At 61.8% G+C, this 21,854-nt stretch overlaps 2 protein-coding genes across 4 annotated transcripts; one reads left to right on the top strand and one right to left on the bottom strand.

Annotated features, from left to right (window-relative positions):
* Positions 1–3,458: 3,458 nt before the first annotated feature.
* LOXL3 (lysyl oxidase like 3) lies at positions 3,459–12,367 on the top strand (the record flags this gene model as incomplete). Of its 3 annotated transcripts, XM_079535034.1 has the most annotated exons (15): positions 3,459–3,768; positions 4,278–4,441; positions 4,715–4,926; positions 5,420–5,473; positions 7,506–7,565; positions 7,754–7,973; positions 8,400–8,580; positions 8,888–9,042; positions 9,596–9,769; positions 10,249–10,411; positions 10,659–10,902; positions 11,403–11,518; positions 11,625–11,761; positions 11,992–12,103; positions 12,294–12,367. In XM_079535034.1, 15 exons carry the CDS (start codon positions 3,459–3,461, stop codon positions 12,365–12,367), a joined length of 2,376 nt encoding a protein of 791 aa, XP_079391160.1. The 3 variants fall into 3 exon arrangements, with proteins under 3 accessions (XP_079391160.1, XP_079391161.1, XP_079391162.1); XM_079535035.1 differs by lacking the exon at positions 5,420–5,473; XM_079535036.1 differs by lacking the exons at positions 5,420–5,473; positions 7,506–7,565.
* Positions 12,368–14,661: 2,294 nt separating this feature from the next.
* Positions 14,662–21,788, bottom strand: HTRA2 (HtrA serine peptidase 2; the record flags this gene model as incomplete). Its single annotated transcript, XM_079534768.1, has 8 exons — positions 14,662–14,935; positions 15,243–15,338; positions 18,819–18,888; positions 19,426–19,534; positions 19,823–19,855; positions 20,063–20,257; positions 20,327–20,531; positions 21,448–21,788. The coding sequence occupies 8 exons, from the start codon at positions 21,786–21,788 to the stop codon at positions 14,770–14,772; spliced, it is 1,215 nt and encodes a 404-aa protein (XP_079390894.1). The 3' UTR covers positions 14,662–14,769.
* Between the last annotated feature and the right edge of the window lie 66 nt (positions 21,789–21,854).

Raw genomic sequence — 21,854 nt, 5'->3', positions numbered from 1 at the left:
GCTCCCCAGCACTCCTAGGAGCACTTCAGCTCATTCCTCCCTGCCCTAGCCGTGGCTCTGCGTCCCCTGCTCCTCCTGTCCCATGGGATCCCTGCAGGAGGCTGAGCAGGAGTTGTCATGGACCTCTGCTCCAGCCCCCCTGGACTGCCAAAGTGTGGGAGGATGATGGAGGCCTTCCAGGCAGCCCGGATTGCAAAAGGGCTGGCGCAGGAAGCCAGGCTCTGAGGCCCCAGGAGATGGGGAGGGAGCAGAACCTGGTGCCTGGAACCATGAGACCCACCAGACCTTCTGCTGGGGACGTGACCCCTGACTCCCAGAGATGCCCCAGCGTGGCCCTGGAAGACTGTGATCGTGTCACCTCTTGACCTCCCAAGGAAAGATAAACAGAGGGAGCCGCTTCCTCCTTCTGCAGACGGGTGTCCCAGGTCGGTCGTCTCCGAGCCCTTCCACACATCAGGACCTGCTTTGCTCTGTCTGCCTATGCATGCTGCAGGCCTCCTGCACAGCACTGCTGAGTCCCTGCGCTGCAGAAATGATGTGTGTCTGGCTGCTGATGTGCACACGTAGCCAATGCACTGAGCTGCTGGGAGATCTGCTCCAGCTTCCCCTTCTTGAGCCCATTCCACTTGTGGGTGCTGGATGGCAATCCTTGGGGCCAGCATCCCCCGTGCTCAGCCCCTGCCCCCATTGTCGCTGTCTCTTAGTTCTCCCCCATGGCACGGCCAAGGCCCCAGAGGAAGCAGCCTCTCTGCCAGGAGCAATGAGGGCAGCAGGCTGGCTGGCTGTAGGATGCAGTTCCTACAGAGGTGTTGGGAATGGGAGCCCTCGCAGTCCGCCGGGAAGAGCAGAGCGGTGGGGCTGGTTGGGAGCAAACCGAGCAGTGCTGCACCACGGGGACACTGCAGTGGGGCAGGGGGTGCAGAGTGCCCCAAGTCTGAGCCCTGTGGTGCTCTCAGGTGCCCACTGCCAGCCCCAGCCCCGTGTCCACCAGGAGGTGACAGAGGCCCAGCGCACACCTGGCTGGGACATTCCTGAGGTTTCCTGGGCAGGCGCAAGGAGCAGGGCTGCTCTCCAGCTCCACGGATGTGTCTGCTGAGGACAGCCTGCTCTGCCCAACGGGATGCGTCCGAGCCCCATCAGTGTGCTGAGGGTGGCAGGAGTGCTCTGCACAACCCCTCAGAAAGGGGATTTGTCTGCTGCCACAGTCTGGATACGGCGTGAGATGTGCTGCAGTCCTGCACAGACCTCACCAGGGCATTCCTCAGGTAGCGGGATGTGTGGCAGGGCTGAGTGGGGTTCATGCAGAGAGATGGGGGGTTTTGTGCAGATTCAGGAGCAACTAAGGACTGTGAAGAGAAGAAATAACAGGGCTGCTGAATGCAAGGGCTGGGCTGTCTGAGCTGTGGGTGCAGAGCAGGGCGACACCAGGGTTGTGTCCCAGGGCAGCACCAGCTGGGTGTCAGGGAGTGGCTGGGGGTGTTTGCTGTGGGCTGGCGCTGCTGCACGGCTCCCTCCTTCACCGGTGGTGTCAGGGTGTGGGCTGGGGCTGTTGGCCATGGGCTGGCAGCCCTGCATGTGCTGGTGGTTCTTTCCAGTCCATAGCAGTGTACCAAGCCCTGTGCCCATAGTGACTGTGACTGTGGGCATGGAGTGGTTCCTGTGGCCGCACAAACACTGGGTGTTTTCCCCGGCGTTGTGTTCTGGTCTCTGCCTGCATGCTTTGTTCCTGACTGAAGGCTGTTCAGTGTCCCTTCTGGCTGAGGGCAGTGATGTGGCTGCATCAGCCCACATTGGTCCATTGTGGCTCTGTGTGCTCTCACCATTTCCATCCTTGCGAACTGAGAGAGAACATCTTTCCTCTTCCAGATGAAGTTTTGTTTTGCAAAAGCATGTGATCCCCTCCAGTCCCCCACTGACGGGTGGCTTCCCAGCTGTAGCCACATTTTAGTTCCAGCAGGTGACCGGTTTTAATCCATTTAGAGGAAAGTGCACTGATTTTGTTGAGTGCTAATTATTCATTAAAAGGTCATGCAGGATGAATCAAATGCCTTCCAGTCTCTGCCTGTTATATCAACACAGTTACTGCAATTAACCAGACCTGTGATCTCATAAAGGGTCGCAGCAGCTTTGTGACATGGGCCATTTCTGAAGAATTGTAGAGATTGGCGTTAACTATACTGCTGCCCTTCGGTGTCGTGTTGGCCCCGTTGCAAAGCAGCCTGCAGTCAGCCGCAGCAGAGCTCGCCTCTCGTTCATTGCATACGCAGGTGAGGTTTTGGTCTCCGTGCATTCAGCGTGCGCCGCCTCGACCGGGCGTGCTGAAATGGGCACTTTTTGGTCGGCACGTGCATGCATGCGGTGCAGTTCTGCAGATTTACATTGCTTTACTCGGGAGGGTCGGGGCGTCCCCTTGACCCCTGGGCAAAATAAGAAACGCGTCCCCTCCCCGCCCGCCCCCGGCAAACCCCGGCGCCTTCCCCGAGCGGGCCGGCCCGGCCCTCGGCTCTGCCCTCCTGCCTTAAGGCCGATTAAAAGGTTCAGCAAAGCATTTCCCTGCTGCCTCTCCGCAAAGTCGCTTCCCGCTGGGCCGCGCTTTGTTCTCGCAGTACCAGAGCGGGCAGCACCGCCAAGCCCGGGGCTCACGGGGTTCTGCCCCCCCGGCGCCGTCCCCGTCAGCGCAGTGCGTCCCCCACGGCCCGGGCCGTGACAGAGGACGGCGGGGCCGGAGCTGATGTGAGCGCCCTGCAGGGGTTGGCGTCGGCCCGCCGCGACGGCTGAGCTGCGGAGCGCCCGGGGCCGGAGCGGGGCTGGGGCCGCCCGTGCGGCGCTGCGCGGGGCTGAGTTGATCCCGGAGCCGGGCGGGCGGACGGGGCGCGCTCCGGTGGTGCACAGAGAAATGCCGGCAGCGCTGTTTGTCGCCGGGGCCGATGCAGAAATGCCGCCATCTCCCGCGGGTATCTGAGGAGCCCAGCCGTTACTGAAAGGCTGAAGAAAACGCCTCCCAGGTGAAATGCAGCGCGCTCCGGTTGCTGCGCTGCTGACAGCGGGTGGGAGCGCGGCTTGGCAGCCCTTCGCCACCGGCAGCTCCGTCCGGGCTGCAGGGCTGTCGGTGCCCCGAGCCCCCTGGGCTGCCCCGCTCCTGTTCCAGCTCCTCATCCTTTTCCCGCTGCCTCTCCTTTGGGTGACGCGGGCTGTTGGGCGCTGCTGCCATCGCCGTCCCTCGGTGCGGTCCGACAGCGCGGTTTCGGTAGCAGCGGCCGCGTTCAGGGGATGAGGCGCGGGGGGCACCGGGCGGCGCTGCTCAGCAGCAGCTCTGGGGCAGCGGGCGGGCGACGGCAGGGCTGGCCCTGGCTGGGGCCGCGCAGGTGTGCTGGCAGTGAGCAGAGCCGCGTGCCGAGCGGCTGTTTCAGCGCGGCGCGGCTCTCCCGCACACCCTGATGCCGTTTCCCCGCAGGGCCATGGGACGCTGCGGCGCGAGGGCCTGGCAGGAGCTGCTGGTGCTGCTGGGTGGGCTGTGCATGTGGGGCAGCGGCGCGCAGCCCACCCCCCCCAGCCCCACGCACAGCTCCGTGCCGCCGCTGAAGTTCCGTCTGGCTGGGTATCCCCGCAAGCACAACGAGGGCCGGATTGAGGTGTTCTACAATGAGGAGTGGGGCACCATCTGCGACGATGACTTCACGCTGGCCAACGCGCAGGTGCTGTGCCGGCAGCTGGGCTTCGTGGGGGCCACCGGCTGGGCCCACAGCGCCAAGTATGGCAAAGGAGTTGGTAAGATGGGGGTCACCAGGCCGTGGGTCTGCGTGTGCAGCGCTGGAGCCGAGCGGGGCTCTGTCTGCACGATGCATGCAGCATGAATGTGCATGTGTGTGTGCCTGCATGCGTGTGTATGTGCAGAGCAGAACGGGAACCTCTACGTGTGCATTCATATGTGTGTCCATCCCATGCTCAGGGAGGCTGTGCACGCTGCACTGTGGGGCTGTGCAACTCTCTGGGTGCTGCGGGTGGCTGCAGGGCTGTGCTTGTGAGGGTGCGTTGAGTGGTGCAGCATGCTGAGCGCAGACGAGGTGCCAGGTGCCATACAGTCCCCCTGCTGCTCATGTTCTGTGTCTGCTGGAAACTCCCTCCACCTTCCAGCCTTCTTTTTTTGTGTGCCTGGCCCCAGTTTTGTGCTGCCCCAGTCCATGTCCCCACACTGCTGTGTGTGGCGGCACCTCCTCTGCTCTGGGGGCTGCTGCATGGGCTCTGCCCCCCCTCACCCCATTCCCGGTGTGCGGCAGGGCGGATCTGGTTGGACAATGTGAACTGTGCGGGGAACGAGAAGAGCATCAGGGACTGCAAACACCGCGGCTGGGGGAACAGCGACTGCAGCCACGAGGAGGATGCGGGCGTCATCTGCAAGGATGAGCGCATCCCAGGCTTCAAAGACTCCAATGTCATCGAGGTGAGGGGGCTGCAGACGGCCTGCCCTGCAGCGAAGGGATGGCAGCCGTGTCCTGCTGCGCTCCCAGAGATGCACCCTGTAACCAGGGTTGCGTGGGATGGAGTTGGGCATTCGGCTTCTCAGTGCCACTGGAGGTTTCCTGCAGGGCTGTGGGACCTGCCTGTCCTCGCTCCTCCCCAGGGATGGAGGACCTCTTCTGTGGGACACCCTGGGGAGGCGCTGGCAGAGTGCTGGGCGCCGGGTGCCAGCTGCTGGGGCTGACATGCTTTGCAGACGGAGCAGAGCCACGTGGAGGAGGTCCGTCTGCGTGCCGTGGTGTCGGGGGCCCAGCGGCGGCTGCCAGTGACAGAAGGCATCGTGGAGGTGCGCTACAAGGATGGCTGGGCACAGATCTGTGATGAGGGCTGGGACAGCAAGAACAGCCGCGTCATCTGCGGCATGATGGGCTTCCCCACCGAGAAGAAGGTGAACAGGAACTTCTACAAGTAAGTGGGGCTGGCTGGGAGCCTGTGGGACTGGGGATGCAGGAGCACTCCTGGGGCACAGCAGGCTGTGCTGTTCAGCATCCCCCCGGCCTGCCCAGGTCCCACAGGGCACGTGGGCACTGCTAACCCAGCTGGGGGCCATGGCACAGCTGGGAGTTACGGCTGTTGGTCTTCCCTGTACATCTCTGCCCAAGATGGCTGGGTTTGGTCTCTGGCAGTCATGCATTCCCATGTTTCCCTCTGGTGGGAAGTGTGGGGAACCCTGTGCTGAGGGGTGGTTTGTGCTGAGCTGGGCAGGGTCGCTGCCGCAGCACCACTGCGCATTGTCCTGGGGTTTGGCCATGAGTGGGCTGCCCTGGGCACAGCTGTGGGTGTTCTGCCCTGGGCACAGCTGTGGGTGTGCTGTGCAGTGTGTGGCTGTGGCTGTGCTGCCCAAAGCGTGGGTCAGTGCTGTGTGCATTGCTGACGGTGCAGCCACGGTGTTGCCCTGCAGGCGGCTGAAGCGTGCAGTCAGGACGAAGGGCCGGAGCACGAGGCCAGGCAGGAGGTAAGGGGCTGGGATTGAGCCTTGCTGTGCCCTGGGCAGAGCTGGGCTGTCCTGCCCCACCGTTCTCTGCTGTCTGAGTGGATCTTACAAATGTGGATCTGCTTGGAACAGATTGAGGGCCTGGGCTGTGCTGAGCGGGATGAGTCCATCCTGGTGGGACCTGTCTGGTACACGTGGTCCCTTGTCCCCCTGAAGAGATGCTCTTTTCCCAGGCCGGTCATTCCCCAGGCAGAGCAGCCTCATCCCATGCACTGGGCAGGTGCTGGAGATGCAGGGTCTGAGTGGAAGGCGTAGAGAGGCCTGGAGCACCCTGTGCTGTGCCCTATGGGAACAAGGAGGCCTTGGGAAGGAGCTATCTCTGCAGTGGGGAAGCTGGAAAGGCCGTGTACCTCCCATTTGCCTGAGCTCGCATGGATGAGGAGCTTGCTCAGCAATGCTGGTAGTGCTGGCACAGTGTGGCAGCCCTTGTCCCAAGATCTGCATCCACCTGGGATCTCTTTCACCATCGTTTTGCTGCCATCCTGCATGACCCCAGGGAAGGCCTAGCTGCTCTTTCCCTCTGACCCTGCACTGCTGCTGCCAGATTTGGTGGTGGAGGCAGAGATGCAGGCTGCAGCCACAGCCTAGGCAACGTGTGGCACCTCCTGCTTAATCCCAGCAGCACGTGGAGCAGCTGCTCTGCCCCCAGCAAACAGCTTCACCCTGGTCTCACCACTTCCCGTGGTGTCAAAGGCACTCTGCCCCAATCCTGGGCCCTTTGCTGTGATGCTGTCCAGCTCTGTGTCACCAGTGCAGCTCCTGCAGCTCTGCCTGCTCTGTTGATGGAAATCCAGGGGGGTCAGACTGCGGCATCTCCTCAAGCTCTCATCAATGTCCTTTGCTTCAATTTGCTCTTTTTCCTTTGTCTGGGTGGTTGGTGCCTGTTGTGTGGGCATTTCCCGTGTGGGTGGAGTGCACCGTCCCTGGCACAGGAGCAGCTTTGGGCTGATCTCAGGCTGCGGGGTCACAGGGTAATCCCAGCTGGAAGGGGGCTCAGGGTTCTGGTCCATCCTCTCCCACAGCACTCAGGTCTTTATACATTTGGCTTCTGAAAACCTCTGAGGACAGAGATCTCACAGTCCTCTGCTGCAGTGCTGAATGACCCTCACTGGGAAAATGTTCACCTTGCATCCAGTACGACCCTTTTCTTGCAAATTATGCCCACTTCCTCTTGTGCACCTCTGTCAGCTCTGCAGAGCTCCCTGGCAGCCCCGTGTCAGTGCAGGTTCAGCACTGCCCGAGCACCAAACTGTCCTCTGGTTATTCCTCCTCACAGCAGTACTGCACCCACCTCTCCCAGCCCCGTCTGTCCCTGCGCCCTCTGCAGATGTCCTTCTGTGTGGGGGCACAGGATCCAGCTGTGGTCCCATAAGTGCTGATGGGAGCTGATGTCCTCTGGCTGTTCTTGTGCCTCAGGTTCCTGGCTGCCTGCGCAGTGCCCTGGGGCCATGCAGGCTGACACAGAGCTGCCGTGGGGCTGGCTGTGCCTGGCCCCTGGTCTCTGGGTGCTGCCCATCCCCTGCCCCGTTCTGGGGCTCTGCTCTCCTGCTCCCTGGAGCTGCAGCTCTGCTCAGCATCTCCCTCCCACCAAGCAGGACAAAAACAAAGCGTCTGTGCAGGGTCTGTGCTCCCATCACACTTCTTTCCTGCCGAGCTCGCTGGGTGTGCTGCTCCCCTTGGAGCACACAGTGACATTGCCTGCAGTCCAGATGAGGACAGGGGCACATCTCACTTGCACCCAACAGATCAAATTGTTGCGCTGCTGTTTGATCTTTTGCTGTTGCCAAAGCAGCACAGGATGTTGCTGCATGTGTCACAGTTTCCTGGTGAGATGTGGGCCGGAAACTGCATCGCTGCTGTGGAGGACAGCTGTGTCACATTGCTGGCAGCAGATGATGCTTTGTATCCACACATGACGTGAAAGGGAACGCGTGAGGCTCCCGAGCGGCCTGCTTGATCTGGGCCACCTTCACGGTTGTTTTCTGTTTTCCAGGCTGGCCTCCAAATCTCAGCCTAAACAAAAGCGCAGGGAGGACTTAGGGTCCAGGAAGAGGTAAATGGCTCCAGCGGAGAGCCTGAGTGCCAGGATCCCAGCTCAGCACTGCTGAGGCTGTGTGCCCCTGCGCTGCTGGGACGTGAGCATGGAGCAGGCAGGGGTGGGCACCCAGGGACAGTACAGCTGCAGGCAGGTGACACCTCTGCTCTGCTGGCTGCGCCTCAGGCTCTGCTCTCTCCTTGCAGGCTGTTTGCAGAGCGGCAGCAGCTCAACTACCGCCTGCACTCGGTGTCCTGTACAGGGACAGAGGTGCACATCTCCATGTGCACGTTCCAGTTCTACCGGGGCAACTCCTCTGCAGCCTGCAGCACTGGCATGCCCGCTGTTGTCAGCTGCCTGCCCGGGCCCCTCTTTGCCACTGGCAGTGCCCAGAAGAAGAAGCAGCGCCAGCAGCAGCAAAGCCAGGTGAGCCTCGGGTGGGTCCTGCGGTGGACCACAGCTGCTGCCCTGCGCAGGGCTTTGTCCCTCTGTGCCTTCAGTTGGCTGAGCAAGGGTGCAGGGAACCCATAGGGCAGGAGGTGGGGATGGTGTCCTTCCCCTGAACGTCACGGAGTCGTGGCAGCCACTTCTGTGTTGTGCTAACCATGCAGTGCCATGCTGTGCTGCACCATGTGCTCCACTGTGCCATGCTGTGCCATGCCATGCTGTGCTGCACTGTGCTGTGCCGTGCTGTGCTGTGCTGTACCATGCTGTGCTACACCATGCTGTGCCATGCCATGTTGTGCTGCACCGTGCTGTGCCGTGCTGTGCCATGCTGTGCTACACCATGGTGTGCCATGCTGTGCTGCACCGTGCCGTGCCATGCTGTGCCCTGACTCTTCTGCCCCACAGCCACGGATCCGGCTGAAAGGCGGTGCCAAGGCTGGGGAGGGCCGTGTGGAGGTGCTGAAGAACAACGAGTGGGGCACAATCTGCGATGACCGTTGGAATCTGCTGTCTGCCAGCGTGGTGTGCCGCGAGCTGGGCTTCGGCAGCGCCAAGGAGGCCCTCACCGGGGCACGCATGGGCCAAGGTGAGCGTGCTGTGGCAGGGGGGTCAGGCACTGCCTTCAGCCCTCTGTGCTGGACGTGCCCTGTGGGCGCCTGGATGCAGGGTGTGGGTTTTGCCCTGAGCATCTCCAGAGCTGGGGCTTTCGTCCCAAGGCTGGGTGGCACTCCTGGGTCTGGCTCGAGTGTCACCGGTGCGAGCGTGGCAGGGGCAGGGAAAGTCTGGGCCGGTCTGCCCCTGGTGGCTGCTGGGGAGGGCAGGGCTGGGCTGTGGGGATGGGAGGGCTACAGCATCCCTGTGCTGCTTCACTGAGCCTTGCTGTTCCTCTGCAGGGACGGGGCCCATCCACCTGAACGAGGTGCAGTGCCTGGGCACTGAGAAGTCCCTCTGGAGCTGCCCCTTCAAGAACATCACGCAGGAGGACTGCAAGCACACAGAGGACGCGGCCGTGCGCTGCAACATCCCCTACATGGGCTACGAGAACCTGGTACGTGCCATGGGGGGGGCTGCAAGTCTGCAGGGGGACCGAGGGATGGCAGTGGTGTCCGTGGCACTTAGAGAGCGTGGGGTCACATGGGACCCAATGTAGGATGTCCCCTGCTGAACCCTTTTGGCTCCCTCGTTTCCCCCTGGTCTGGGACGAGGGCTGCCCTGGGGGGTGGGGATCTCAGGGGTCGCACGCTGCCCTGTGAGGAGGCAGGATGGGAGGGGGCTGTGGGGCTCAGCAGCACCCCTCACACTGTGCAGCTCTGCCTGCCGCTGCCACATCCGCACCTGAAGCACCCCCAAAAAAAATTGCTGTGAGAGATTTTTTGGGGGACTGCTGATGAAATGAGCGAACGGATCGGCGCCTTTCAGCGTGCTGCGCCCTCTCATCTCATCCACTTTGGGCTTCTTAACCGTTCTAACACTCCCACGCCCGTCATTTCAGAAATGGGAATGCCATTCTGAAATGGATCTTTCTGCCCGCTTTGGGCAATGCTGCTGCACCGGGGCGCTGCTCGCGGTGACGGCACTGCAGCCGCTGCGTCTCTCCGCAGATTCGGCTGAGCGGGGGCCGGAGCCGCTTCGAGGGGCGCGTGGAGGTGGCGGTGGGGGCTGCAGAAGGGGACGAGCCGCGCTGGGGCCTGGTGTGCGGCGAAGGCTGGGGTACGCTGGAGGCGATGGTCGCCTGTCGCCAGCTGGGGCTGGGATTCGCTAACCACGGCTTGCAAGTAGGTGCCAGAGCCAGCACGGCCGGGGAGGCGAGACAGCAGCACCACTGCTCTGCGGGGACGGAGATGCGGGGGGGGCGGCGGTGCGGGGCGCTGCGGGGCGCTGCGGGGTGATGACGGCCCCAGGGCTTCCCGCAGATCCGCCTGGCCGGGGGGAGGACGGAGTTCGAGGGCCGCGTGGAGGTGAAGCGTGGCAGTAAGTGGGGCACTGTGTGCAGCGACGGCTGGACCACCAAGGAGGCGATGGTGGTCTGTCGCCAGCTGGGCCTGGGCTACTCCCTGCACGCGGTGACGGTAGGTGCGGGGCGGTGCGGGGCGGTGGCCATCCCTGGTGCTGCCCTGACTGCCACGGGGCTGCGCAGGGCGATGGGATGTGGCTGATCCGTGCCGTGGGATGGGGTCTCTGTGGGTGTGTGGGTGCAAGGCCGGGGGTACTACAGCATGAATGGCTTCCTGCCCGGCCTTCTCACCCACTCCAGGAAACGTGGTACTGGGATGCCAGCAACGTGACGGAGATGGTGCTGAGTGGGGTGAAGTGCGCCGGCCACGAGCTGTCCCTGAACCACTGCCAGCACCACGGCAGCAGCCTGAACTGCAGGAACACGGGAACGCGCTTCGCCGCGGGCGTCATCTGCTCTGAAAGTGAGCGACCGTGGGGGCTGCGGGCAATGGGGGCAACCAGCCATGGGGCTGCGGGCCGTGGTGGCTGCAGGCACCGCGGCTGTGGGTCCAGGGGATGATATTGAGAGCCCGTAAGCTGCAGGGGGTGAGGCCGTAGGCTCGATTTGTGCCCCAATGATGGGATGGCCATGAATTCTCCCAGCTGGCTCGGCCCCGCACTGCGCTGCCTGGGGCGGCCATACAGCCCTGAGCTGCCATCTGTCCCCAGCCGCCTCCGACCTGCTGCTGCACGCCCCGCTGGTGCAGGAGACGGCGTACATCGAGGACCGCCCGCTGCACATGCTGTACTGCGCCGCTGAGGAGAACTGCCTGTCCAGCTCAGCCCGCCACGCCAACTGGCCCTACGGGCACCGCCGTCTGCTCCGCTTCTCCTCCCAGATCCACAACAACGGCCGCGCTGACTTTCGCCCCAAGGCTGGGCGGCACTCCTGGGTCTGGCACGAGTGTCACCGGTGCGTGCGTGGCAGGGGCAGGGAAGGCAGGAGGGTTGGGAATGGCCTGGGCTGGGTCTGATGGTGCTGTGCCGGGCTTGGTGACACAAACTGAGGGTAATGCTACAGGAAGAGAGCAATGCCACAGGGTGAGGGTGATGCCAGGTCACAGCGGCGCTGCGCAAGGCACAGAGCCTGGGTGAGGGCCCTATGCTGTTCTCCCCAGTTTGGCTCAGGGCTGTCTCTGGAGGAGCGGCGCTAAGGCTGGGCTGCAGGCTGCGCCCTGGGGAAACCTCCCCTGTCTGGGCCGTCTGACTGGTGGCAGCCGTATCCCAGCCCTGGGTGAGGCTGAGCTGTGCCTCAGCCTTGCTGTGCTGCGTCCAGAGCAGGGGCCGTGCAGACCTTCCTGAGCAGCGGGGATGGGCACGCGACTCTGGGGGTTTCCTCCACCACCCCTCCGCCCCTCCGCCCTCCCTGAAGGGCTGGCTCTGGGGCAGCAGGCGCTGTGGACTCTCTCACAGGCACTATCACAGCATGGACATCTTCACCCACTACGACATCCTGACTCCCAATGGCACCAAGGTGGCTGAGGGCCACAAAGCCAGCTTCTGCCTTGAGGACACCGAGTGCGAGGAAGGTGGGGCTGTGAGGCTGCGGGGCACCATGAAGCTCTGGGTCCCCGCTGCGTCCCCCCCATGCAGGGGCTGTGGTAGAGACAAGCCGTGTTCTTTTCCTGCCTTCAGATGTGGCCAAGCGGTACGAGTGTGCCAACTTTGGGGAGCAGGGCATCACGGTGGGCTGCTGGGACCTGTACCGGCACGACATCGACTGCCAGTGGATTGACATCACTGACGTCAAGCCAGGCAACTACATCCTGCAGGTGCTGCAGCTGTGCCCCAGCCCCTCACACCCTTAGTGGCAATGCATAGGATGTGCTGAGAGTGCACAGAGTGGGCTGTGCCGTGGGGCTGGGCAGGCTCTGGAGCTCGCCTCCGCCCCGTGGTCCTCACAGGATGCACAGCCCCAGGAGCTGCAGCATGGGGAGACTGTGCCTGCCCCGCTGCCTGGAGATGTGCAGGGCTGTGTGACCCACTCACGCTTGCCCCACAGGTGGTGATCAACCCCAACTTTGAGGTGGCAGAGAGCGACTTCACCAACAACGCCATGAAATGCAACTGCAAGTACGACGGGCACCGCATCTGGGTGCACAGCTGTCACATCGGTAACAACTGGGGACGTGGCACAGGCTGAGGCACATCGGGGCTGGGAATAATTAGAGCCGTGGGCAGGGTGTGGGGTTGAGCAGGCAGTGGGGTGTGGGCAGGTGCAGAGGAAGGAGCTGGGGGTGCTGGGGACAAGCAGAGATGGTGGCAAGGCAGCACCGGAGCCACAGCTCTCACCCTATCACACAGGTGATGCGCTCAGCGAAGAGGCCAGCCGGCGATTCGAGCAGTACCCGGGGCAGCTGAACAACCAGATCTCATAGGCCCGGGCCCAGGGAGATGCCATCTCCCTCTTTCACCCTGCGTGCAGGAGGAAGCCGCTGTGGGGCTGGCGGGGGCTCACACAGCCCCATCACAGCCTGCACTGCGCGAGGGACTGCCCAGGACTCACTGCCGGGGCTGGGGGCCCTGAGCACCACACCTCCAGCCCTCGACCACTGGCCAGACGCTGCACCCCAGTCAGGCTGCAGCACAAGGGTACGATCCGGGGAGGCCCCACCACCCCAGCTGTGCCTCTCCTGCTCCCCAGCCCCAGCTCCCCTCACCTTGCTCCACCCTCTCTGGGGCTCTGCCCGCCTCCGGCAGCAGGACCCTACCCAGGGACCCCCATCCCTGCTCAGGGCCGGCCGCCCTCGCGCTCCAGCAGCCCCATCTCCAGACAGTGTGGCTGCCCTGCACAGCAGTGCTGCCATTGGCTGCCCGGCAGCGGTTCCCACACCCGTGTCTTAGTTGTAATTTTATTTTCTTGATAAAGATGTCAGTTCTGTATCCTGCTGACTCCTCTCCAGGGTGGGAGGAAGAGCAAGGAAGCATGGCCCGGGGGCCGCTTTGCACGGGGTAGAGGAGCTGCCCCTCTGCAGGGCAGAAGAAGGGGCTGCGGGAGCCCAGAGATGCCCCAGAGCAGCTCTTGGGGCTGTGGGAGGCCCACAGCAGCGGGAGCAAATGGGGCCACCCTGGCTCAGCCCCGACGCAGCGCAGCACAGGATGCCCCGCGCCAGATGCAACACAGATGTTACGCGGCAGGAATCCCAAGCAGTGCGAACTCCCAACAGCCCCGCAGGGACTGCAGCTCCGGGCTGCCTCCAAAGGGAGCAACCCCACAGGGAGCGGCGTGGGGGGAGCAAAGCCCCTCTGAGCCAGCGAGACTGGATGGATGTGGGGCACGAGGTTCAGGTAAGCGGGAGCCACCTCACTTCCCGCAGCCCTCATCCTTCAGCCAGCACCTCTGGCCCCGTCTGCAGAGCAGCACGGAGGAGCAGCTCGGGCCGTCGGCACGCAGCAGGGCAGGCCCTGGCCGCGGCCCTGGAAAGCGCTGCGGTCAGCTCTGCCGGAGCAGCTATGTGAGAAACGTCCCAGCTATTTCCCCTGCGCGCTGCCGCCCCTCCCGCGGCTGGGTTTCGCCGGGGAACAAATTCCAGCGGCGAGGCCAGGGCCAGCCTGAAAGGAGCCCTGTTCTGTTCTCTGGGCGGCAGAAGGGGAACGCCGGGAGCGGCGCTGGGAGCTGCCCTCCGCCACAGCCCCCCAAGGAACTGTGCTGCTTTCATCTGAAAGCACCAAGGGTGGGCAAAAGCCCCTCCGCGGGCACAGCCCGGCCGCTGCTCGCATTCCTGCCGCTGGAGTGGGGTCACTGCAGCGCCCCGGGCAGCGCCGCTCCCCGCTCCTCGCCTCCCACGGCCGCTGGCAGAGCGCTGGGGCTGGAGCGGAGCGGGGCTCTTCCAGGAAAGCAAGGACAGCCCGAGCTGCTCCCTCTCAGCACAGCTCTTGGCCGCCAGCTGCAGAGGACGGGGAGGGAGCAAGCGAGGAAGGCAGTGGGGAAGGGCCGGTCGGGTCCCCCGGGACGCCTCCGTGCGTGGGAGCGCGGCGCTCTGGTGCTGACAGACAACTGGGGGAGGGATGGGGAGGGGGAAGAGACAGACGGCGCCAGGGCAGCGCGCACAGCTCCCACAGGTCCTCCTGCACCTCCGGCTGGCCATACGCTGCCCCGGCCAGATCCGAGGTTGGCTCAGCCATCACACTGAAGATCCTCCCCGCGCGACCCAGAGAGCTGCGCTCAGCGTGCAGACGCGGGCACCGACACTGGAGTCCTTGCTCCACGTGGAAGTGATTTGACCCAGAGGATGTTAGCCAACTCCCAGAAGGCTTCTGGGAGCAGCCACAGCAGTGAGATCTGGCTAGGAGCAGCTCAGCCTGCGCAGGGAGGGAGGCAGTGACGGCTCTCCCCAGGGAGCCCCTCTGCAGCTCCAGGGCCGCTCTCACCTGCAGAGAAGGTGCCCCCAGGAGCCACACGTTACGGATGGAGGAATCGGACCACAGCCCAGACCACAGATGCTGAGGAGGTGACAGGACACCTCTCCCCTAGCACCGCTCCTCCCAATGGCAGGAGGAGGCGGCTCTCACAGCCCAGCTGCTCGCAGGTCATACTTGGGACACCGTGTGCCAGGGAAAGGAGGCCACACGGCACCTAGAAAAGCACTTTATTTGAGCACGGAGGGGAGTGGTTTCACACCGAGTCTGCCCCAGTGCCTTGCCCCCTGCCTGGCCCCTCCAGGCCCTCGCAAGCTCCCAGTCTCTCCCCGATGGCACACAGATGTGCCTCAGTCCTGCGTCCTCGGCTCCTGGCCGGCGCAGTCAGCCAGCAGACAGAGCGGCCTGCTCTGCAGCACAGCTACTCTGTGACCTCAGGGACGACGCTCACCAGCAAGGTGTCGTAGCTGCGCCGCACCAACAGGGCCAAGCTCTGCTGAGTCCTCACTGCCTCGTACACATCCTCCGCACGGCGCGTCGCCTGCCCGTTAATCTCCAGCACCACGTCGCCCGCCTTCAGCCCTGCCCTGAGGGGAGAAGGAAAGAAATTCATGGCAAGTGAAGCAGACGCTTGTCTGCGGCTTCGTCTTCCAGGAAGGAAGGAGAGCCAGGCACTTCAGGAAGCTGGGGCTGTTGTGCCAGGCATTCCTTCAGCTCCACAGGTAGCTTGGTCAAAGGGATGCCAAGCCCAAGCACATTCCACCACTCAGCTCCTGCTGCAGATTGCTGCTCTGCGGGCCCCAACCCCTGCTGCTCTGCAGCAAAGCCCTCAGAGCTAAACCCGTCCCGCCCTGTGTACTCGCTCTCCCACCCCAGGCACCAGGCAGCACTTACTGGTGGGCCGGGGAACCGATGATCACTTTGTGGATTAGCACTCCATAGGAGACATCAGGGAAGCTGGGGTCACGCAGCTTCAGCTCAGCTAGGATGCTGCAGAGGGAAAATGAGCATCACAGTAGTGAGCTGGGAAGCAGAGCAGGGCTCCCATCCAGCCAGGACCACGCTTGGGGAAAATGCTGCAGAATTCTCCTGCTGTGCCCTTGCACAAGTGACGAGCTGCAAACTCTGGGGTCACTCGAATGCCACCACCTTTCTGACAAAAACTAGTCCTGACTGTGCTAGGGAGAACTGGAAACTACCAGCACTGCTGCCAGCTGGATCCCAGCTGCTGGTGATGCACGTCCTGTGTCTGAGCAGCCCCACTTCAGACAGCTTTCCTGGTATCAGACTTGCAGCTCCCATGCTGAAGTTTCACTTCCCTCTTCTGTGGGTCGGTCACAGAAGAAAAGTTACATCCTTTTGATTTTGCTAGAAATGTCAAGCAGAAGCATACCTCTATCTCTCTGCTGGAATCTAGACTAAACAATCCCAATTCCTGCAGTGTTCCCCCAGATCAGCTTTTCTAGCCCCAGCTCTCAATTCCTCTCCTCTCTCTTCTCCTTTCTGGATTCTCTCCAACACATCCAGCACTGGATACAACACTGCAGCTGGTTCTCACAGCTGTGCATAATGTAAACAGCCTCAGCACCAGTTCAGATCCACTGTAACCCCAGGAAATACAGCACCCAGCTCCTTGCTCCCCACTGGTGACGGCTCCTTGCTTTGCTGCTGAACTGCACTGTACTTTTTTTCACTGAGCTTTGCAAGCTGCCATCTCTTCTCAATGTCGCAGTATTATGGCACAGATGAGGTTGGAAGGGAGCTGGTCCTACACCAGCCAGAGCAGGCTGCCCAAGGCTGTCCATACCGGTGCTGAGGATCTCCAAGGACAGAGACTCACAACCCCTCAGGCTGCAGGGTTTGACCACTCTGACAGTTAAAACCATTGGCTTGTTGTGTTCAGTTGGAATCTCACACATTTCAGTTTGTGCCATTGCCCCTTGTCCTGCCAGTGGGAACTATCAGAACTACCAGGGCTACTGCTCACATTTACAACGACTGATCTCCTTCTTCAGTCCACTCGCTAACACAGAACCATATGTGCCCTTCTGCAGTCTCTGTACAAACACAGTAACTGCCTCCCAGTCGCTGAGCAGCTGCTGTGGAAAAGCTTCTCCCCAGTTTTAGTGCTAAGCATAACATTGTGCAGACTGGGCCATCGCTGGGGCCAAGTCCCCACTGCATCCTGTCCCCACCTCCTGCCCACCCTCAGCCCACTCCCTGTGTGGAGCAGTATGAGAATCAGTGAAGGCCTGGACGCTGCATAAGCGCAGCTCAGCTGTAGCTAAAGCATTGGTACGTTGTATGTTAAGGGGAATTGGTTTGAAGTTGAAGGGGGGAAGATTGAGGTTGGATGTCAGGGGAAGTTGTGTGCTGTGAGAGCGGGGAGGGGCTGGAACAGCTGCAGAGAGGCTGTGATGCCGCGTCCATCCCTGGAGGTGTTGGAGGTTGGATGGGGCCCTGGGCAGCCTGGGCTGCTGTGCAATGGGGAGGTTGGTGGCCCTGCGTTGGTGGGGGGTTGGAGCTTCGTGATCCTTGAGGTCCCTTCCAACCCCGGCCATTCCATGATTCTGTTTATCAACACTGCTTTGGTCACAAATCCAAAACACAAAACCATACAAGACTCTAAAAAAGAAATGATCTCCATCCCAGCAAGGCCCTGCACACAGCTCGCTCAGACCAGGGCCACATCTACACACACCGTGCAGCCGAGACTGTGCCTCATGCCTGCTGCTCCTGCGCACGTGACAGCAGTAAGGCTCTGCTTCTGTTAGGTTTCCCACTTGCTTTTTGGAACCCTACACCAGCAAGTCCTATCACACAGCACAGAGAAGCGCCTCATGTGTTTTAATGTTTCCCTGCTCACACGCCTCACCAGCACTGCATGTTTTACGTAGAACTCATTTCCAACAACCAGCACCTCTGTTTTCAAAGCCCTTTTCTCCCTCCCCACATACTGCATGCTGTAACGCAGGGCAGTGGGAGCTCAACCCTTCCTCAGCTTGATACTTCCCAGCCTTTTTTCCTCTCCTCCCCACAGAATCATTCGAATCTCAGTAACAACTTTCCGTGGGCAGCAATAGGGTGCCTACATGGGCTCCGTTCTCCGCCCCCGGCTCCTGTTCTGTTGGCACTGGTGGATCTGAGCCTCCACGCCGCCTCATTTCCGTGCCGCCACCTCACGCCGCCCGCCGCCCCGCCCGCTCCCCAGGCGCCAACGGCGAGCACGAGCGCCATCTGCTGGGCCTGCGGTGCAGGCAGCGCCCCCCGCTCACCCCGCTGCCCGACATCCGAAGCGCAGACCGGCTCCCCCTGCCTGCGCACCAGCAAGGAGCCAGCACCGCTCACGGTATCCGGTCCACAAACACAACCAACCGTACAGGAGCCACCAGAACTTTGGCCCTGAAACGCGTTTCTGCCAGGCACACGGCAGCCACCAAGCCCAGCAACACACTGCGCCGCGGGGATCTCTCAAGAGCCGCTCAGGCACAAAACCTTTGAGGAGGAGGGTTGCTCACAGAGGGGAGACTGCAGGTCCGCCGCTCCCCGAACGGCTGTGCTTGCTGCACCTTGGAGCCGCAAACACGCTGTGTGAAGCAGTTGCAATGCTGTCCCAGGGCGCGCAGAGCTCTCCATAGGCCTGAGCAGGGCTCCCAGCACTCAGCAAGGCACATTAACACAGCACGCAGGGCATCTGCCCCGGGCACCGGGTTTGGCTCCCGTGTCTTGGAGGCCAGCAGAACCGAAGCAAGCAGTCTGGCTGCAATTCTCTTTGCCAACCAGAGCATTTCTTCAGATGCAGAGGAAACACAGTGCTCTTGCCAGGCTACAGAGAGGAGGGCGAAGAGCCTCAGGCCTGCAGGTCATCCCCTTCCCATTTTCCATTGCTGTCCTGCTCAGCACCACCATTCCTTTCCAGAGGCAGCACCCAACCTTCCTCCTGCCAGCCAGGAGCCTCACAGCACTGAGAGGCAGCCGTGCTGTGTGCCCACACAGCCCGCTCTGCAACCTGCCTGCCTCCTTCCCCAGCAGCCAACTCTCCTGCAGGCAAACGTGCACTTTCTTATTCTGAAAGTCCCACGTTCTGCCACGAAATCAGCACCACAGCAGTTCACCCACCAGACCGCTCCTCCCAGGAGTACAGTTCACACATTTTGCACAAAAGCTTTCAGATGGCACAATGCTTATCTGCTAATTACACAACATTTCTGGTGGCTCTTTGTCCAGGTTGTGTTGCAAGGCCTCTTTATGGAACTCCCAATGAAATTACACACTGATGCAGCAGATTTAGGGACGTTTTATCTGCTTGCAGATTCTGCCACAAACAGAACTTCTAACTTACCCCAGACACACAAAAGTCTGAACACCATACCAGCAAAGAGACTTTTGAATGTGAATGCTTAACCTTGTGAAGGCAATCCTCCCAAAAGCTCCCAACAAGACCAGTCCCGCTGAGCTCACAGCGCTTACCTGGGTGTGAGAGTCAGCATCATCACCCCGATGTAACGGCGCTTCGTCTCCGCGTTGCCAAACCAGGAGCCTGTGGGCAGAAAGGACCTCTAACAACAGTGCTGAAAACAGACATGCACCCAAAAAGCACAGGGCTGAGCCAGCAAATCACAGAGCCTGCACGCCTCAAGGCAGTGATTCTGGTTCCCTACCAACAGAAGATTTCAGTTTCAGTTACTGGCTTTATAGCTATTGCACAGTTTCTTTTCTTGGTTTAAGATATCACTGTTGTGCTTGAGAATATCAGTCCATGATGTCAACGTGAGAACCAGGCAGCAAGAATCTGCATTAAACAACTTACCACAAACACAAAGGAACAAAAGGCAGAGTTCTTGGAAACCCTGGAAGCCTTATCTATGGCATATGGATTTCCTATGGCAGAGGGGCTCACTGCTTCATGCCCAACGGGAGAATCTTCCTAGTCCCCAAAGGTTCTTCCTCTTCTGTGTTTCCCCACCTCTCTGAAGAAGTGCAGGGAGCTCAGCTATGTCCACAGCTTCTTCCCTCTTTCATCACCCTCATTCAGGCCTCATTCCCCAGCACCTGAGCAGAGAAGCTTCCAACTCACTTTTGCGTTGTTCCTCCTTCTGCAGGAACTTCCGCAGCCGGTCTGAGGGGATGGCAAAGGAGATGCCTGACGTCACCTTCATGGTGTTCACCCCAATCACTTCGCCATCCTGCATGGAAAAGGGCACTGTGTTCTCCAACCTGCACCTTTATGGAGCTCTGCAAAACCTGAAACCTGTGCACCCGTCCCATCCAGGCAGTCTGATCTTGCTGAGGCTGGGCAGGGATGAGTCCTACCAAGAAGGGCTCTCACTCCAAGCCAATTCCTTGATCCCACCCCTTAAGATGCCTAAAGCACACACAGTTCCTCCTTCCCACCTCACAGGTGAGGACGCTTGCACTGAAGGCAATCAGCCCCAGGAGAAAAGGTCCGCTGGGACACATGCAGGAGAACTTACCAAGTTGACGAGGGGACCACCAGAGTTCCCAAACTGAAACAGCAGAGAGAGCAGCAATGAGGCCACAAAAGCAAACCTCAAGCACTAACCCACAGCGAGGAGGCAGAGCCCAGAGAACAGGGCTCAGGCCGAGAAAGAGCCAGACCACCAACCAGAAACACCCCTCTCCCAGCCTGCTGTGCCCAGCCTCCCTGCGCCTCGCGGCACCCAGAGCCCTTCCCCAGAGCAGAGGTGCCTTACGTCGATAGCGGCGTCCGTCTGGATGTACTCCATGTCGGAGGCGGCCAGGCCCAGCTCCCGGCTGCCGCGCTGCGCGGAGCTGACGATGCCGGAGGTGATGGTGTTCTGCAAGGCGAAGGGGCTGCCCATGGCCACCACGAACTCCCCCTGCCGCACCTCGGAGGAGCGCCCGAGGGGCAACGTGGGCAGCGGGCGCTGGAAGAGAGGATCCGGGTTAGCAGAAGGCAGGCGAGGAAGGGAGCCCCTCCACCACGTGGCACGCACCTTAGGCTTGATCTTGATGGTGGCGATGTCTGCGACCTGGTCCACGTCCTGCACCACGGCGTCGTACTGCTCCCCGCTGGCCAGCTTCACCCGCACGCGCCGCCGGTTGGCCACCACGTGTGCATTGGTCACAATGAGCCCATCGGGAGACACCAGGAATCCAGAGCCGTTCGAGATGGGCACCTCACGGCCTGAGAACGGGTGCCTGCAAGGTGGGCAAAGGTCACAGGAGGGTGTGGGGACCTGGAGGGGACAGGTGGGGATGTGGGAGGCCGGGGCAGCTGGCAGCTGCATGGCTCAGCCCAGTGGGCCGGGTAGTAGCGGGGGACCGCAAGGGGATGCCCGGATGACAGCAGGACGTGGGAGCTCCTTCACAGCCCCGTGATGGTGTCCATCACAAGAGATAGCACAACCCTGCACGCAATGGGGCAGCAAGCAGGAGGAACCAGAAATCCACGTGCAATGGCAAAAGTGTCACCTCACGAGGACCATGGAAGCGCACTGGGAAGCGCACAGTAACAGAGAGCTGCAATAGACACTGCAGTCTTTAGGAAAGACATGCACAGACCTATGGAGGGATATAACCTGAACACACAGAGCTTTGCCACGAGGACCAAACAGGATGAGCTAATGTCCCCGTGAGTCTATCAATGACCTTTAAAAAGTCACAGTGGCTCAAGGTGGTTCCCAACTGCTGAAAAAAGGCATCAAAGCAACCTGCGAGGATATGGAGGCCAAAGTACCGGCCAGTTTCACCCTGCCTTTGGGGATATTCTGCAGGAAAGCACTTCCATGCACACAGCAAGCAAAAGGGGCCGGGAGCAGCGGCACAGACCCACCGCGGGTCGAAACACGGGCACCAACCCGACCGGCTGCTGCGATGAGTGGTGGCGCAGATCAGGAGGTAACGGGGCAATTTTGCAATATTACAAACAGTAATACTGCAGCATCTCAGCAGCGCCCACGCGGGCGGCATGCAAGCTGAGCGTAAGGCCGGCTGAGCGGCAGCGCCGCGGCACCTCAGGGCTGCCGGAGGCCCCGAGCGCAACGACGGCGGCCGCGAAGCCGCGCCACGGGGCCAGGGGGAGCCGAGGGCGCCGGACGGCGGCGGGCCGGGGTACCTGCCCACGATCTCCACGTAGACCAGGGCGGGCGCCGTCTTCTCCACGACGTCGGCGATGAAATTGAAGGCGGCGCGGGGCGAGGCGGGCGGCGGCGCGGGCGGGGCGGGCACGGCGGCGCGCAGCGCGGAACGGCGGCTTTCCCGGGCCCACAGCAGCAGCACTGCCGCCGCCCCGGCGCCCAGAGCCGCGGCAAGCAGCCGGGAGCCGGCGGGAGGGGCGGGGGGAGGCGGAGGGGGCGGCGGCGGCACGCGGGGGGCGGCGGCGGCGGCCACGCACAGCGCCCGGCAACAGCGCGTCCCGCCCGGCGGAGCGCGGAGCCACCGCGCCAGGGCAGCCATAGCGCCGTGCTGCGGGGAGAGCGGGGAGAGCCGGGAGCGGCGGTGCTCGCGGCCGATTCGGGCCCG

The sequence above is a fragment of the Tetrao urogallus genome (genome assembly GCF_951394365.1).
Source record: "Tetrao urogallus genome assembly, chromosome: 4".
Taxonomy (NCBI): Eukaryota; Metazoa; Chordata; class Aves; order Galliformes; family Phasianidae; genus Tetrao; species Tetrao urogallus.
Note: the sequence above shows the minus strand (reverse complement) of the source record. Positions and strands in the feature narration are given on the sequence as shown.